At 42.0% G+C, this 14,015-nt stretch overlaps 1 protein-coding gene across 1 annotated transcript in view; it reads right to left on the bottom strand.

Annotated features, from left to right (window-relative positions):
• Nucleotides 1-2,042: 2,042 nt before the first annotated feature.
• The window catches only part of six7 (SIX homeobox 7), a 12,160-nt gene continuing 187 nt past the window's right edge, over nt 2,043-14,015 (bottom strand). The window contains exons 1-3 of the mRNA XM_056246452.1: nt 13,762-14,015; nt 9,251-9,414; nt 2,043-2,351 (exon numbers count right to left, since the gene is read on the bottom strand). The exon at nt 13,762-14,015 is cut by the window's right edge and continues 187 nt beyond it. Coding sequence (XP_056102427.1) covers nt 2,147-2,351; nt 9,251-9,414; nt 13,762-14,015 — 623 coding nt within the window. The 3' untranslated portion in view covers nt 2,043-2,146. The remainder of the gene's footprint in view (nt 2,352-9,250; nt 9,415-13,761) is intronic.

The following is a 14,015-nucleotide window of genomic DNA, read 5'->3' as shown; positions in this document are numbered from 1 at the left end:
CGTGTAGTGTTTACTACCGAGTGGATCTGGTTATCTGGGCTGCTGTGATTGGGGCTCATTTGCATATTCATGAAGCAAGGTAGAGTAACATTCAATCTATTTTAAGGCAGGAAGATATTATTTTCTCAGGAGAAAATATGTAATTTTGAAAATATGACAATATTTAAAATATGTAAAGATGAGTTTTAAGGGACAAAATTATTGACTGCAAGGGGGACTTTAAATTACTGTAAAATATGTTGAAAATGAGGTATTTTAAAGAATGAATGGCTGCATAATTGAGAAAATGTTTAGCCTTTTTAACAAATGAATACAGTAAAATAAATTCCTTATCATTTACAGAAGATAATACATTATATTTAACAGTGCAAAACATATAATTTTAGAAAAATATATAGATTTTCTGCTTTTGTGTTCTACTGATGACATGAGAGTCAATAAATGATGACATTTTCTTTTATTGTTAAATTATTTCTTGAAATGGTGATTTCAAAGGTTTTGTAAAGCCATATTATTATTTCAACAATGGCTCATTTAGTTGGTGTAAGTGAGTGCCGTAAAGGCCACAATGAGCTCACAGCTCTTTGCTTCAAAAATAATTTCATTTATTTCAAAATTGCAAACAACAGACAAATGAAAACAAAACAATCCCGCTCTTGTATCTTCGGTGAGTATGGGTGTGAACACGGAAAACAGCGGACGATCGTACAGTCTGACGTCGTCCTCAAAGTGTAGGCACATAAGATGACTTCAGACCGAGACGAGTGATGCCATTGGTTGAAATGAAAGCGTACAGAAAGTATGCATAGGTTAATTCAGAGGTGATGCGTGTCATTTCTACCATACTAAAACACTTTCTCTTAGAGCTGAGGAAAACCTCACAGTTTTGGGGGAGCAGAAATAGCATAGCATATTTCAAGTTCAGCAGCATTAATATTCCATGACATGTCAGTAAATCGATGTTCATTCAGACTACACTCTTAGAAAAAAAGGTTCAATACCCAGAATGCAACAGGGTGTCGGCCCAGATCTGGTATGCGTGGAATCCGCATGTACCGGATGTGGGCCGTATCTGGGATTCTACATCAGACTCAATTTTAAAGAACACTAAATGCCAAAAAGGTTATATATATATATATATATATGGAGAAATGCATTCAATGATTGCATAATACTTCTATGTTTAATGGGATATTTAATTTTTTTTCTAGTGATAAAGTACGTTTACAAGCTGTTTAATTCATAACATTTAATTAAAATTAAAAAAGGATGAAAAGAAAATGAATGATCCCATATTCAAACCCCTAAAAGGTTCTATATATATACACAGGTGAAACTTGAAAAATTAGAATATCGTGCAAAACCCCAAATTCAAAAACTGAGAAAATTTAGAATATTACATGAAATCAATAAAAAAAGGATTTTAAATACAGAAATGTTCAGCCCTCTGAAAAGTATAATCATGCATATGTATATAGTTATATATACTAAATATATTTGTTTCAGAATTTGAGTGACTGAAATACATGAGCTGTTGCACGATATTCTAGTTTTCCGAGTTCCACCTGTATGGAACACCCGACAGAACCCTCGTTCAAGGTTCCATATAGAACCTTTTCTTCTAAGAGTGACATCGTTATATTCCAGTGTAAAACTGTTCGCTGTTTTATATCCTCATTTAACAACATAAAAACAAAACAACGCAATGTAACTCTACGTATTAATCTAATAAAAACACACAGCAGCAAGTTATCTCTGCCTTCCGGTTCTCAAGATCAGACAGTTTCTCTTCCACGGGTTCGACAGACGTGTGTAGTGCTACGAAAGGCCTAGGCTAGACTTCATGTACAAAATTTGCATAATATTTCCCGTGTTTGATATGTCTCATATTTTGTGCCACCTGAGTATTCGTTTTTGAATGGTTAACAAAGCCAATGATCCCGAAGAGAGATTTATTTGGCACATGCCTTTTAAGAGGTCGAGTCTGTTCAGTTTCAAGTCTTGAAATCGTAGTTCCTCTTTTGGTCTTTTGTGTGTGTGTGTGTGTGTGTGTGTGTCAAATCTGGAAGTCCATTCACAAGCTGATTTCTCAGTCTTTCGTTTAAGTGCATCTATACGCTTTGACGGGGTCCAGACGAGGCGTTCCTCACGACTCGAACTCGCTGTCGCTGCTGACGGAGATGTCGGGCGTGGAGGCCCCGGTCCCCCTCGGCCCCGTGCCCGAGCTGCAGTCGCTGTTCTCCGGGCTCCCGGGACGCCGCGGGGACGAGCCCTGGAGGAGCGTGTTGTGCTCCGAGGAGGAACATTCGGGAGAGCTGCCGGAGGGAAGGAGGGAGGAATCCTGCTGCAGTCTGGGAGAAAAACGAGAGAAGAATGTTATAGTCAAGTCACATTCATTTATACAGCGCTTTTTACCATACAGATCGTTTCAGAGATAACAGGAAAACGATGCAACAAAGTTTGTTTCCAGATGAAAATAGCGTCACAGTCCAGCTCAGTGATGTTTCATTTTTGTTGTGAAAAAGTTATTAATTTAGTTCATTTATATATATCGCCGCTCTGGAGAAAAGCGTGATGTCATCGTCCAGCTCAGTTCAGTTCTCATATAATGGTGTCAATGCTGGCAGATCAGTGATATTGTTGAATATTAGATTAAATGCTTGAGTCAACATAAATATATTTGATTTTAGTTCATTAAAAAAGTTATTTTAATATTATGTATATAATATTGGTAACGCTTCCTTTTACAGTCCTGTTACCCATGTACTTATTATAGTAATTACAATTACTGGGTAATAACTAGATACTAACCCTGAACCTACCCCTAACCCATGTACTTACCTAGAAAGTACTGGCTAAAATAAGGTAAGTACACTACACGTAAGTACTGTCCAGTAAAAGGAAGTGTTACCATAATATTTTAGTATTTATTAATATTTTAAATCAGGTTTTTTTTATATTTCATTTTAAAGGATTAGTTCACTTTAAAAAAAACTTTTGCTGATAATTAATTTACTCACCCCCATGTCATCCAAGATGTCCATGTCTTTCTTTCTTCAGTCGAAAAGAAATTAAGGTTTTTGATGAAAACATTCCAGGAGTTTTATCCATATAATGGACTTCAATGGGGTCCAAACGGCTCAAGGTCCAAATGACAGTTTCAGTGCAGCTTCAAAGGGCTTTAAACGACACCAGACGATGAATAAGGGTCTTATCTAGCGAAACGATCGGTCATTTCAAAAATAAATACAAAAGTTTAAGTTTTATAAGCACAAATGCTCGCCTTGCTCTGTTCTGTGTACCTTTTCAACGTAATTGCGTATTACGTGACGTCACGAACGCGCATCACAGAACAGAGCAAGGCGAGCATTTGTGCTTATAAAACGTATACTTTTTTATTTATTTTTTAAAATCGTTTAAAGCCCTTTGAAGCTGCACTGAAACTGTCTTTTGGACCTTGAACCGTTTAGTGCCCAGCAAAGTGCATTATATGGAGAAATATCCTGGAATGTTTTCATCAAAAACCTTAATTTCCCTTTCGAGGGAACTCGCGATGCGTCACTTGACGCCTTGGGAACGCCCCCAGCGTGAATGCGTCTGAGCATCAATGTCAACTAGTCCAATGGAAAGAATGAGCGTCACGGGCGGGTGACGTCATGACCAGGAAGGGATAAAGGCTCACCCGGTGAAACGCGGCATTAGCTTCTGCGTCTCAGCAAGCGATCTGTGTTACTCTGTCTCTGTCTATTTATTGTTGTCTGTTACGATATTATTGGGAAGAGTTATGGCGAAACAACTTTACAAACTCTGTGCTTCTCCCTGCCCGCGTTATTTAACGGGTGGGGACACACACGAGCTTTGTGTAGTTTGTTTGGGAGTGGAGCATGCGGTATCAGCCTCCGAGGGGGCTGATTGCAACATTGTGAGAAGCTTTCGCTTCGCATGCTCCACTCCCGCCTGTCACTTTTCGAGGAAAGTGGCCAGGCTCGCGATCCTCGGGGTGCAGGACACGCGTCTGCCGAGGCAGCGCGGAGAATGCATTCCTGTGGATCGCGAATAGGATCTCGTTACGGGGTTGGAGACGGGTCCGCGGATCTTATCTCCTCCCTTTCCACGAGTGATCCAGTGCTCTCTCTCCGGTCTCGGAAGCCCGCGCTGCGGTCTCTTCCGCCCGGGGAGAGAAATCAATGCTTCAGTGCTCTACCTCCGAGGAGGTAGATGTGCTGGGCATTGAAAGTGTACACAATCATGGGGGAAGTGGATTTGCCATCTCTTCCCCAGCGTATGAGAATTATATATAGCCTATATATATATATATATGATAGTTTACATATTATATATGAAATAAAGTGTATATGTATAAAGTATGTATATAAAAAATATATATATATAATGATAAGCTGGTGGAGGTGTTTACTAAGGCTGTAGATAAATTAAATATTTAATGGCCAGCAGGAATAAGGGGGCACTCGTCCTTAAAATAAATTGAACGAGTTTCCTTCCCTCTATTTTTCCACCTCCATCACGGGGCCTTCCATTTTTCCCGATCTGCACAGCGAGCTGTCTAGATCATGGAAAAAGCCTTACTCATTTTTTAGCCCCACATTCACGTATATTCAGATATTTGGGGGTTAAGAGAGTATGGCTATGGGACAATACCCCGGGTAGTACAGACACTTGCGAGCTATGTCTCCCGGTTCAGTATCGTCCCTGAAGGCGTCGGCTTCTCTCACTAAACCATTAAAGAAAACTATTTTTTTTTTTTCTAGTGGGAGAAGCATATATGGCAGTGGGTCTAGCACGAGCCTGCTTGCACACTATAGCAGTGCTGCAAGCATATCAGGCTGACCTGCTGTGGTATTTGGACAGAAGTGAGGGAGTTTGGCCCGATGGGGTTTGAGAACTCCGTCGGGCCTCAGATTTATCTCTCAGGGATGGCAGCCAAATAAATGTGGTCACTGAGAGACACCTCTGGCTCAATTTGATGGGAATCATGGAGAAAGATACAAGATAATCTCTCCCTCGCTATGTCCAACCCACTGGGGCTGCTGGGCGTGAGCAGCTCCAGCCGGCTAGTTTCTCATACACAACACAGCAGCCAAAGCCTTCAAAGCAGAAGCCGGATCCGAGGACCGTTCTTCATGCTGAGAAGGCTGCGGCTCAAAAGAAAAGGTCTGGCGCCACGGCGTCAGACCGGTGAGGGCAGCCCCAACCGGGGTGGAATGGTGTACACCTCATTATACGGTGCCCTTTCCATCTCTGTGCCCTCAGGGGACCGTTCTGCCAACCCCGCCACCCTTGGTGCTTCGGGGCGCAGCGTTCTCCAGCGAGCTTCTGGCGCAGCGTCAACTCGACGTTGCGTCGGACTCGCGCCCTCTGAGGGGGGTTCGAAAACAGTCAGTTCGGGTGGTTCCTGCCAGTATGTTTCAGGTCCCCGAACTGGCTGTCTTTATTACACCAGAGGCCAGCCTCGAGGGGCTGGTTCCCTTGGTAGATTTTCTGGCAGCGTGGAAGCTTCTGCCAAATATATCTCTATGGGTAATGGTAATCTCTCTGGTAATGGAGCAAGGGGTAAAGGCCCTGTTAGCAAAGAAAGCTATAGAGCAGGTGTACTCACCCGACATTGCGTCGGGTCTTTACAGTCGTTATCTCATTGTTCCAAAAAAGGATGGAGGGCAGCGTCACATACTAGATCTTCGTCTGTTGGAGTGTTTGGTGCTGGAACTCAAGTCCAAGATGCTGACACTCAAACAGATCGTGACTCAAATCAGATCCGAGGACTGGTTTGTCACGATAGATCTAAAAGACGTATACTTCCATATCTCCATCCTCCCTCAGCACAGGAGGTTCCTGAGGTTTTCTTTGGGGCAAAGAACACCAGTATCAGGCACTTCCTTTCGGTCTAGCTCTATCACCCCGCACGTTCACGAAGTGTATAGACGCAGCTCTGGCCCCGCCAGGCTGCAGTGTATACGCATTCTGAATTGCATAGATGACTGGCTGATTCTAGCGGAATCAGAACAGTTAGCGGTTCGGCACCGAGGTGTCGTTCTCGCTCATATGCAGATGTTGGGGTTGAGGCTCAATGCCAAGAAGAGTGTTCTTTCTCCAGTACAGAGAACCACTTTCCTTGGTGTGGTATGGGATTCAGTGACGATGCGGGCCAATCTATTGCCCGTTCGTGTAGCTGCTATCCTGACAGCCACCATAGAGCTAAAGCTAGGCCAGTCACGCACTGTAAAACAGTTCGAGAGACTGTTGGGTCTTGTGGCAGTAGCGTCCAACGGGATACCTTTTGGCCTGCTGTACATGAGACCTTTGCAGTGGTGGCGCAGGACCAGAGGGTTCTCCCCGAGGGGAAACCCACTTCGTATGATCAAGATCACGCGGCCTTGCCTTCGTGCCTTGGTTATATGGAGGAAACACTGGTTCTTAACCCAGGGTTCGGTGTTGGGAGCTCTTTGCCATCGAGTTGCTATCTCGACAGATGCTTCCCTCACCGGCTGGGGAGCGGTATTGGAAGGCCGCTCAGCTCAGGGCTTGGGAGGAGTCATCATCTCGCTTGGCACATGAATTGCCTAGAGATGATGGTCGTCTTCAATGCGTTGAGACATCTCCTCCCAGACCTGAGGGGCCATCATGTGTTGTTCTGAAACAGTGACTGTTGGGCCTCAGGGCAGCAGCGTTCAATGTGATACCCTTTGACCTGCTGTACGTGAGACCTTTACAGTGGTGGCTCAGGACCAGACGGTTCTCCCTGAGGGGAAACCCACTCCGTACGATCAAGATCACGCGGCAGTATCCCCGCGCCTTGGTTATATGGAGGAAACTCTGGTTCTTGACCCACAGACAACACGTTGGTGGCCTATTATTTTGGTCCCTCAGGAAATTACGCTGTCTGAGGGCAGTGTATATTCCAGGGGGGGCAGAATATTGGAGCAGACACCCTGTCGAGGCAGGGGCTGAGGCCAGGGGACTCCACCCCGAGGCGGTGGAGCAAATATGGGAGTTTTATGGCCAGGCAGAAGTGGATTTGTTCTCGTCTCAGCAAAAGTACGACGCACTGTCCACTCTGGTTATCCCTCACTCAACCAGTCCCCTCGGGGCTGGTTGCTATGGTGCAGACGTGGCTGAGGCTACGTCTGTACGCATTTCCCCCTGTTGCTCTGCTCCCAGGAGTTCTGGAGTGATTCCGCCAGGATGGAATAAGCCTATTTAGTAGCACCACCCTGGCCGAGCTGAATTTGGTTTGCGGACCTAATTTTTCTCCTCGACGGACCTCCCTTGGAGGTCCCGATCAGGAGAGACCTTCCGTCTCAGGCAGGGGATGCAATATTGCACCCCCGGCAGGGGATTTGGAAACTGTGGGTTTGGCCTCTCAGGGGGCCCAACTCATAGAGAGTGGTCTCTCAACCGAGGTTGTTGAGACCATTCTAAGCTCCAGAGCTCCCGCTACGAGGAAACTATATTCACTATTTCGAGAGTTTTTCACTTCTTGGTGTTACCAGCGTCAGTGGGATCCGGTTAACTGTTCAGTAAACACAGTATTCGAGTTTCTGCAAGAACGCTTTGTATCAGGTCTGTGTCCTTCCACGCTTAAGGTATACGTGGCGGCCATTGCGGCTTTCCACGCCCTGGTGGGTAGTACATTTTTGGGTCGAGACCCCCTGATCACTCGTTTCCTTCGTGGCACTTTGAGGCTGAGGCCTGCAACTTGCACTAGGGTGCTGGCTTGGGACCTTGCAATAGTTCTAGAAGGCCTATCTGGGGCTCCCTTCGAGCCCTTAGATTTGGTCTCAGAGAAGTTCCTTTCTTTTAAGACTATTTTCTGCTAGCTATTTCGTCCCTATTAGAGTCAGACCTTCAGGCCCTTTCGGTCCCCTCCTGCCTTGAGTGCACCGGGGATGGCCAAGGCATTCTTACCCGAAACATGGATATGTTCCAAAGGTGCCTACCATTATTCCGAGGCCTATTGTGCTGCAGGTTTCTGTCCTCCTTTTACATCTGCGGACCAGGAAAGGCTGAACCTCTTGTGTCCAGTGCGAGCACTGGATACTTATGTTCATCGGACATCTTCAATGAGGAAGTCCGACCAGTTATTTATTTGCTTTGGATCACCTAAGAAGGGTCTTCCTGCTTCTAAACAGACGGTTAGTAAGTGGATAGTTGAGGCTATTTCACTTGCATACGAGTACTCTGACCTGCCGTGTCCTTTGGTGGTCAGAGCTCACTCTACGAGGGGTATGGCGGCCTCTAAAGCCTTATTATTTGGAGTTTCTCTTCAAGACGTTTGTGATGCGGCAGGCTGGTCCTCACCGCTCACATTCGTTAGGTTTTACAGCTTAGACCTGGATGCTGCCCCAGGTTCTCAGGTGCTTAGTGCTTAGTTTCAACAGACTGACACTCAGGTACTTGGAATTCTGGCGTTTTGGGTATTCTCGTTCCCAAGGCGTCAAGTGACGCATCGCGAGTTCCCTCGAAAGGGAACGTCTCAGGTTACTACTGTAACCATAGTTCCCTGAGAAAGGGAACGAGACGATGCGTCACCCTGCCATACTTCCTGCTTCCCTGTGATCGGCTTGCTTCGACTTTTTGAAGCTAATGCCGCGTTTCACCGGGTGAGCCTTTATCCCTTCCTGGTCATGACGTCACCCGCCCGTGACGCTCATTCTTTCCATTGGACTAGTTGACATTGATGCTCAGACGCATTCACGCTGGGGGCGTTCCCAAGGCGTCAAGTGACGCATCGTCTCGTTCCCTTTCTCAGGGAACTATGGTTACAGTAGTAACCTGAGACGTTCTTTTCGACTGAAGAAAGAAAGACATGGACATCTTGGATGACATGGGGGTGAGTAAATTATCAGCAAAAGTTTTTTTAAAAAGTGAACTAATCCTTTAATTTAAGTAATTGTGTTATGTGCTTTTGTCATTTTTATTAGTTTTTTAATCTATATAGCTTTAATTTCAGTTTTATTTATGTAATAATTCAACTTAAACTTATTTATTTCAGTTAGTTTCCTAGGCAACATTTCTAATTTACGTCTGAAGATTACGTCTAGTCGTCAACAGAAAATTAACGGATTGAGAGGGGAGAAAAATGGATTTTGGCGTGACATTTCTTGCGTGTGCGTGAGAGCGTGAGATTGATGCTGAAAGCGTGAGTGTCACGCCAGATGCGTGAGAGTTGGCAACCCTGGTGATACTGTGTGTTAGTCTGTGTCCCTGTAATACTGTGTGTTAGTCTGTGTACCTGTTTTTAGCAGATGCCGCTCTGTCCCGCTGTCTTCTGTTCTTGAACCAGTTGCCCACCTGTGTGGGGGTGAGCCCGGTGGCCTGAGCCAGGTGACGCTTTCTGGAGGGGTTTGGATAGGGATCCTGCAGGTACCATTCCCTGAGGAGACTGCGGGTTCGCTCCTGGAAAACACAGAGTCAAGACCACTGTTACTCAGTCCAAAAAGTTACATTTTCTTGCTAACTTCACAGTTACACTAACATGTACAAGTTTAGGGTCGGTACAATTTGTAATGTTTTTGCTCACCAATGCTGCATTTATTTGATCAAGAATACAGTCAATTGTGTAATTTTATTACTATTTAAAATAACAGTTTTCTATGTGAATATATAGTAGACTGTAATTTATTCCTGTGATCAAAGCTGTATTTTCAGCATCATTACTCCAGTCTTCAGTGTCACATGATCCTTCAGAAATCACTGCTGCTCACGAAACATCTCTGATTATTATTATCAATGTTGAAAACATTGAAACATTTGATTTTTTCAGGAATCTCTAATGATTAAAAAGCATTTATTTGAAACAGAAAACTTTAGTAACATTACAAATGTCTTTACTGTCACTTTCGACCAGTTTAATGCATCTTTAACTGAATAAAAGTAATTTTCTTTAACCCAAACTTTTGAATCGTAGTGCATACGTTGAATCATAAAGCTAATTTTTCCAATTAGTTTAAATTTCAATTTCAAAGCACTTTATTTGTCCCCAGGGGGAAATTTGAAGGGCACATTACAGTAGCTTGCACAGGCACACTGCACAACCACACACTACATACCGCATATCATTATACATAAATCAAAAATTAATCAGAATGTAAAAAACGTTAAGGCTATTTTGTGGGTATCCAGACTCACATTTCCAAGAAACACTGAACTATAATAACCTCTCTGGCCAACCTTGTGAGTTTCACTGGAGTCCTTTAAAAGGCTCAAGAAGGATAATAGCATTATATCTTATTATAGCACATTTAAAGTTCCCCAGTGGTGAAAATCAAGCTTTTAATGTTGTTTATATGTCTATGTGGTGTTTTTAATATGCTTTAAGACAAACCATGTGTAAATTCATAAGTCGACACGACAGCATTGCTGAGTATTTTCTGCTTAAAACTGCAGTGAACCAAAGACAGTCTCAAAAACACGGTTTGAAATCGCTGGTGTTTCTGATGTCACACACGACCTTGTAACCAATCAGGTCAATGTGTGATCGCCAACCAGTGGATCTCTGAGCGGAGTGAGTGAGTGGAGGCGGGGCTCATTTGCATATTCATAGAACCACGTATACTAAATGAGCCAAGGGTGTCGAGTTACATTCAAGCTATTTTAAGACATGAAGAAAAAAACGCTTAAATGTGTCATTTTGGTGATCAAAGATGAATTTTAAGGGATAAAATGATTGACTAGGACTTTCATTTTTATTCGTCTGCTAATGAGGATCAATCCTGCAGCTCGTTTCACTGCAAAAATGTTTTGTCTGAAACAGTGCTAAAATGGTTGCATTCAAGTCAGAAATCAAATCCACTGCTTATAGTGTCGATTCATTGCAATTAGCTCCACTAGATGCACTTGAAGTAGAGTTTTCCATCATAATGTCCTTGGAAATCCGAGCTAAGAAGGGCATAAGTTGGCATTAGGCTTAAAGCACTGTTCCTGGATCAGGGCTTCTGAAGTCAACCCTGGTTTGTGTGTTAAAGAGCTAGCCATCAGATCTCATTTACAGTCTGCTGGAGTAATCTGTCGACTGGCCAGTGATTAAGGTTCATTTCCTTGCGGTATAACTACTGACCACCTTTGTAAAGTGACCCAGCACCCGAGCCGCCAACGCTGCACGTATTAAAATCCACTTTCCATTGCAATTCACATTGGCTCAGTCTGCAAAAACAATGAGGGACTCGTTATGAGAGCTTTGTTTAGCTGTTAGTTAATCTGAGCACTAGTGTCTGGAACAGGGTGAAAAGGTAGAAAGTCGTCTGTGCGGAATGAGAGCTTAAATGCCACAGGTGGTCCTCGGCTCAAGAGGCTTAAAACAAGCTGCGCACAGACTGACAGCGACGTCTCAATGCGCCGTGCGCTCTCCTGACGCGCGGAGACGCTCGGCATGAGATCATCAGTGCAGGAGCTTAATGATGTGTTTACATTGTTGCGGCGTAATTAAGTCGCTGTTTGTTTGCACTTTTACTGAAACTGAAAATGCAGTTGTGACCCAAAGATCTGGTTTCAGACCCTTCAAATGACTCTGTTGTTACTTAATGTAGTCAAGTTGATTCAATAAAAATGAGGTGCACTTTATTTTAGAGTCCTGTTCCCCATGTTAATTGCAATAACTGGGTAATAACTGAGTACTACCCCTAAACCAACCCCCTATACCCATGTGGTACCTTATATTAACAGTACTTTCTTAGCTAAGTACACTCTAAGTACACATACTGTAAAATAAATTATATTTTTGACTTGAATTAACCAGTTCATCTACAATGTTACAACAAGAACCACAGTTTTTAACAAAGCATTTAGTGCATAAACAATCAGATACAAATCCTGATTTTTTTAGGCTTTGATTAATGAATATTTCACTTTTATAGTGTTTTATATGTATGCGTGTGTGTGTGTGTGATATATATGGATTTGGTCTTCTCATATGCATTTTTTAATATTTACACAAAATTCACTATATTACAAAGTTATTATATTCATAGAAAGTCATATTTGAAAACAAATTGTGCATTATCCATTAACTAGGTTGTCTGAACTTACTAAATTACATGTAGTATCGCTTGATTCTTTCAATCAAATGTTGGACACACTTTACTGAATTGGTTTCTTATATGATCTTACACATCTTTAATGTTTATGAGTCAATGCTTGAAATTAGATTTGTAGACATATTTTGTGCTTCATTTTCACTTTAAATTGTTATAAATCTTGAATACTTTGAAGCACAGACTTGATGAAGTGTGGTTACTTTTTAAAGGAGACACTTGGTAGATTATTGTAAAAGTGAAAAACAATATGAAAGTGAAATAAATAAATAAAAAACTTATAGAAGTTTAAGTTTATGAAAATGTAATTTTTTACTGTATATAAAATAGGATATTTTACCAAACACATTTTACTCTAAAATGGCAAGAGAACCAAAGCCATAAATCTAAACAAATTTTAGATTGATATCTCAAAAAAAAAAAAGAGCTTTCAGTAAGATTTTGTTTAGGCAAAGTACCAAACTATTCCACTAAATGACAACCAGACTCCATCGGTGACCATATAAGAAATCTTCCATTTTCTAAATATTGTTTGAGTGATCTATATTTCCATAATTGTCATACTATTTATGAAGTAGACATCCTATTCAGTGAAGTTTGGCAGTAATTGATTTGAATTCAACCTTTAACAAAGCAGTTAAGGGGTTAAAATATATGGCCACTACATAACTCTCATCTTTCTATCTGTGTCATTTCAAGGTTTTCATACAAATACTATTGTGCCAATGCGACATGAGTGTGTGTGTCACTCCAGTCCAGACTTTTACTATCCTTCCTTCAGTCATTGATAACTTTACAATAGACCCTTTTCACATTTCCCGGATTCTCAGAATCAGAAGTCGTCATAGTTGGGTAAACTTCTATAGCGGTGAATGGGAGACTACATTAAATATATATTTTTTGTGTTAACATTTGCTCAAATAGCAAAAGAAAAACGCCACAATAGTGTTTCCACAACAAAAAATAGATGAAAGATGTCAACTATACGTCACTCATACAACAGCGTTAACCATTTATGTTACTTTTTTTGCAATTGGATGCATATGTAGGCTAATATAATTCTAAGTTTAGTGTTACAAATGTACATACATTTAAAAAAATTAAAATATAAAAAACTGATGCTGATGACCGTTAAAACACCTCAGTTAATAGTTAACTAGTTTATTATTATTATTATTTAGGGTGATAATATAATACTAAGTTTAGTATTATACATGTACATACATTTTAAAAAAAGACAACATAAAAAAACTGCAGGATTTACGATGCTGATGAAGGTTAAACAAGTCATCACAGTCTGTGAAAAAAAAGACTCACCTTAAAGCAGTGCGTCGTCTTTACTGAATAAAAGTAATTTCTTTAACCCAAACTTTTTAACGGTATGTAGGCCTATACGTTGAATCACAAATTCATCTTCATTTTTTTCTCAGCTAATTTAATTTGTGTTCCCATTTGCTTAAATACCAAAAGAAAAACTTAGTGTTTTCACAGCTTTGAAAAAGAGTAGATTAAAGATGTAAACTTTAACGTCACTCTTACAGCAGCGTTAATTTTTAATTTTTTTATTGAATGCAAACTAATATAACATGTTAGTGTTATAAACGTACATACATAAAAAAAAAAAAATGAAAATATAAAAAAACTCTGCAGGATATGCGATGCTGATGACCGTTAAAACACGTCATCATCACAGTCTTTTGAAAATGACTCTCACCTTAAAGCAGTGCGTCTTCTGCTCGCCGTCCCAGATGGTTCGAGGAAGGGGAAACTTCTTCCGGATTCGGTACTTCTCCACCGGGCCCAGCGGCCTCCCCCGCAGCCGCTCCGCCTCGCGGTAGTGCGCGTCCAGCCACAGGTCCTGCAGCTTCGCGTGGGACTCGCGCGTGAACCGGTGACTCTGCAGGATCTGATAGAGAGCCTCGAAATTCCCGCCGTGGAAAGCCACGAGCGCGCGCGCGCGCATCACCG

This window comes from Rhinichthys klamathensis, unplaced genomic scaffold, assembly GCF_029890125.1.
Source record: "Rhinichthys klamathensis goyatoka isolate OS25496 unplaced genomic scaffold, OSU_Roscu_1.1 h1tg000039l_1, whole genome shotgun sequence".
In the NCBI taxonomy this organism is placed as follows: domain Eukaryota; kingdom Metazoa; phylum Chordata; class Actinopteri; order Cypriniformes; family Leuciscidae; genus Rhinichthys; species Rhinichthys klamathensis.
Note: the sequence above shows the minus strand (reverse complement) of the source record. Positions and strands in the feature narration are given on the sequence as shown.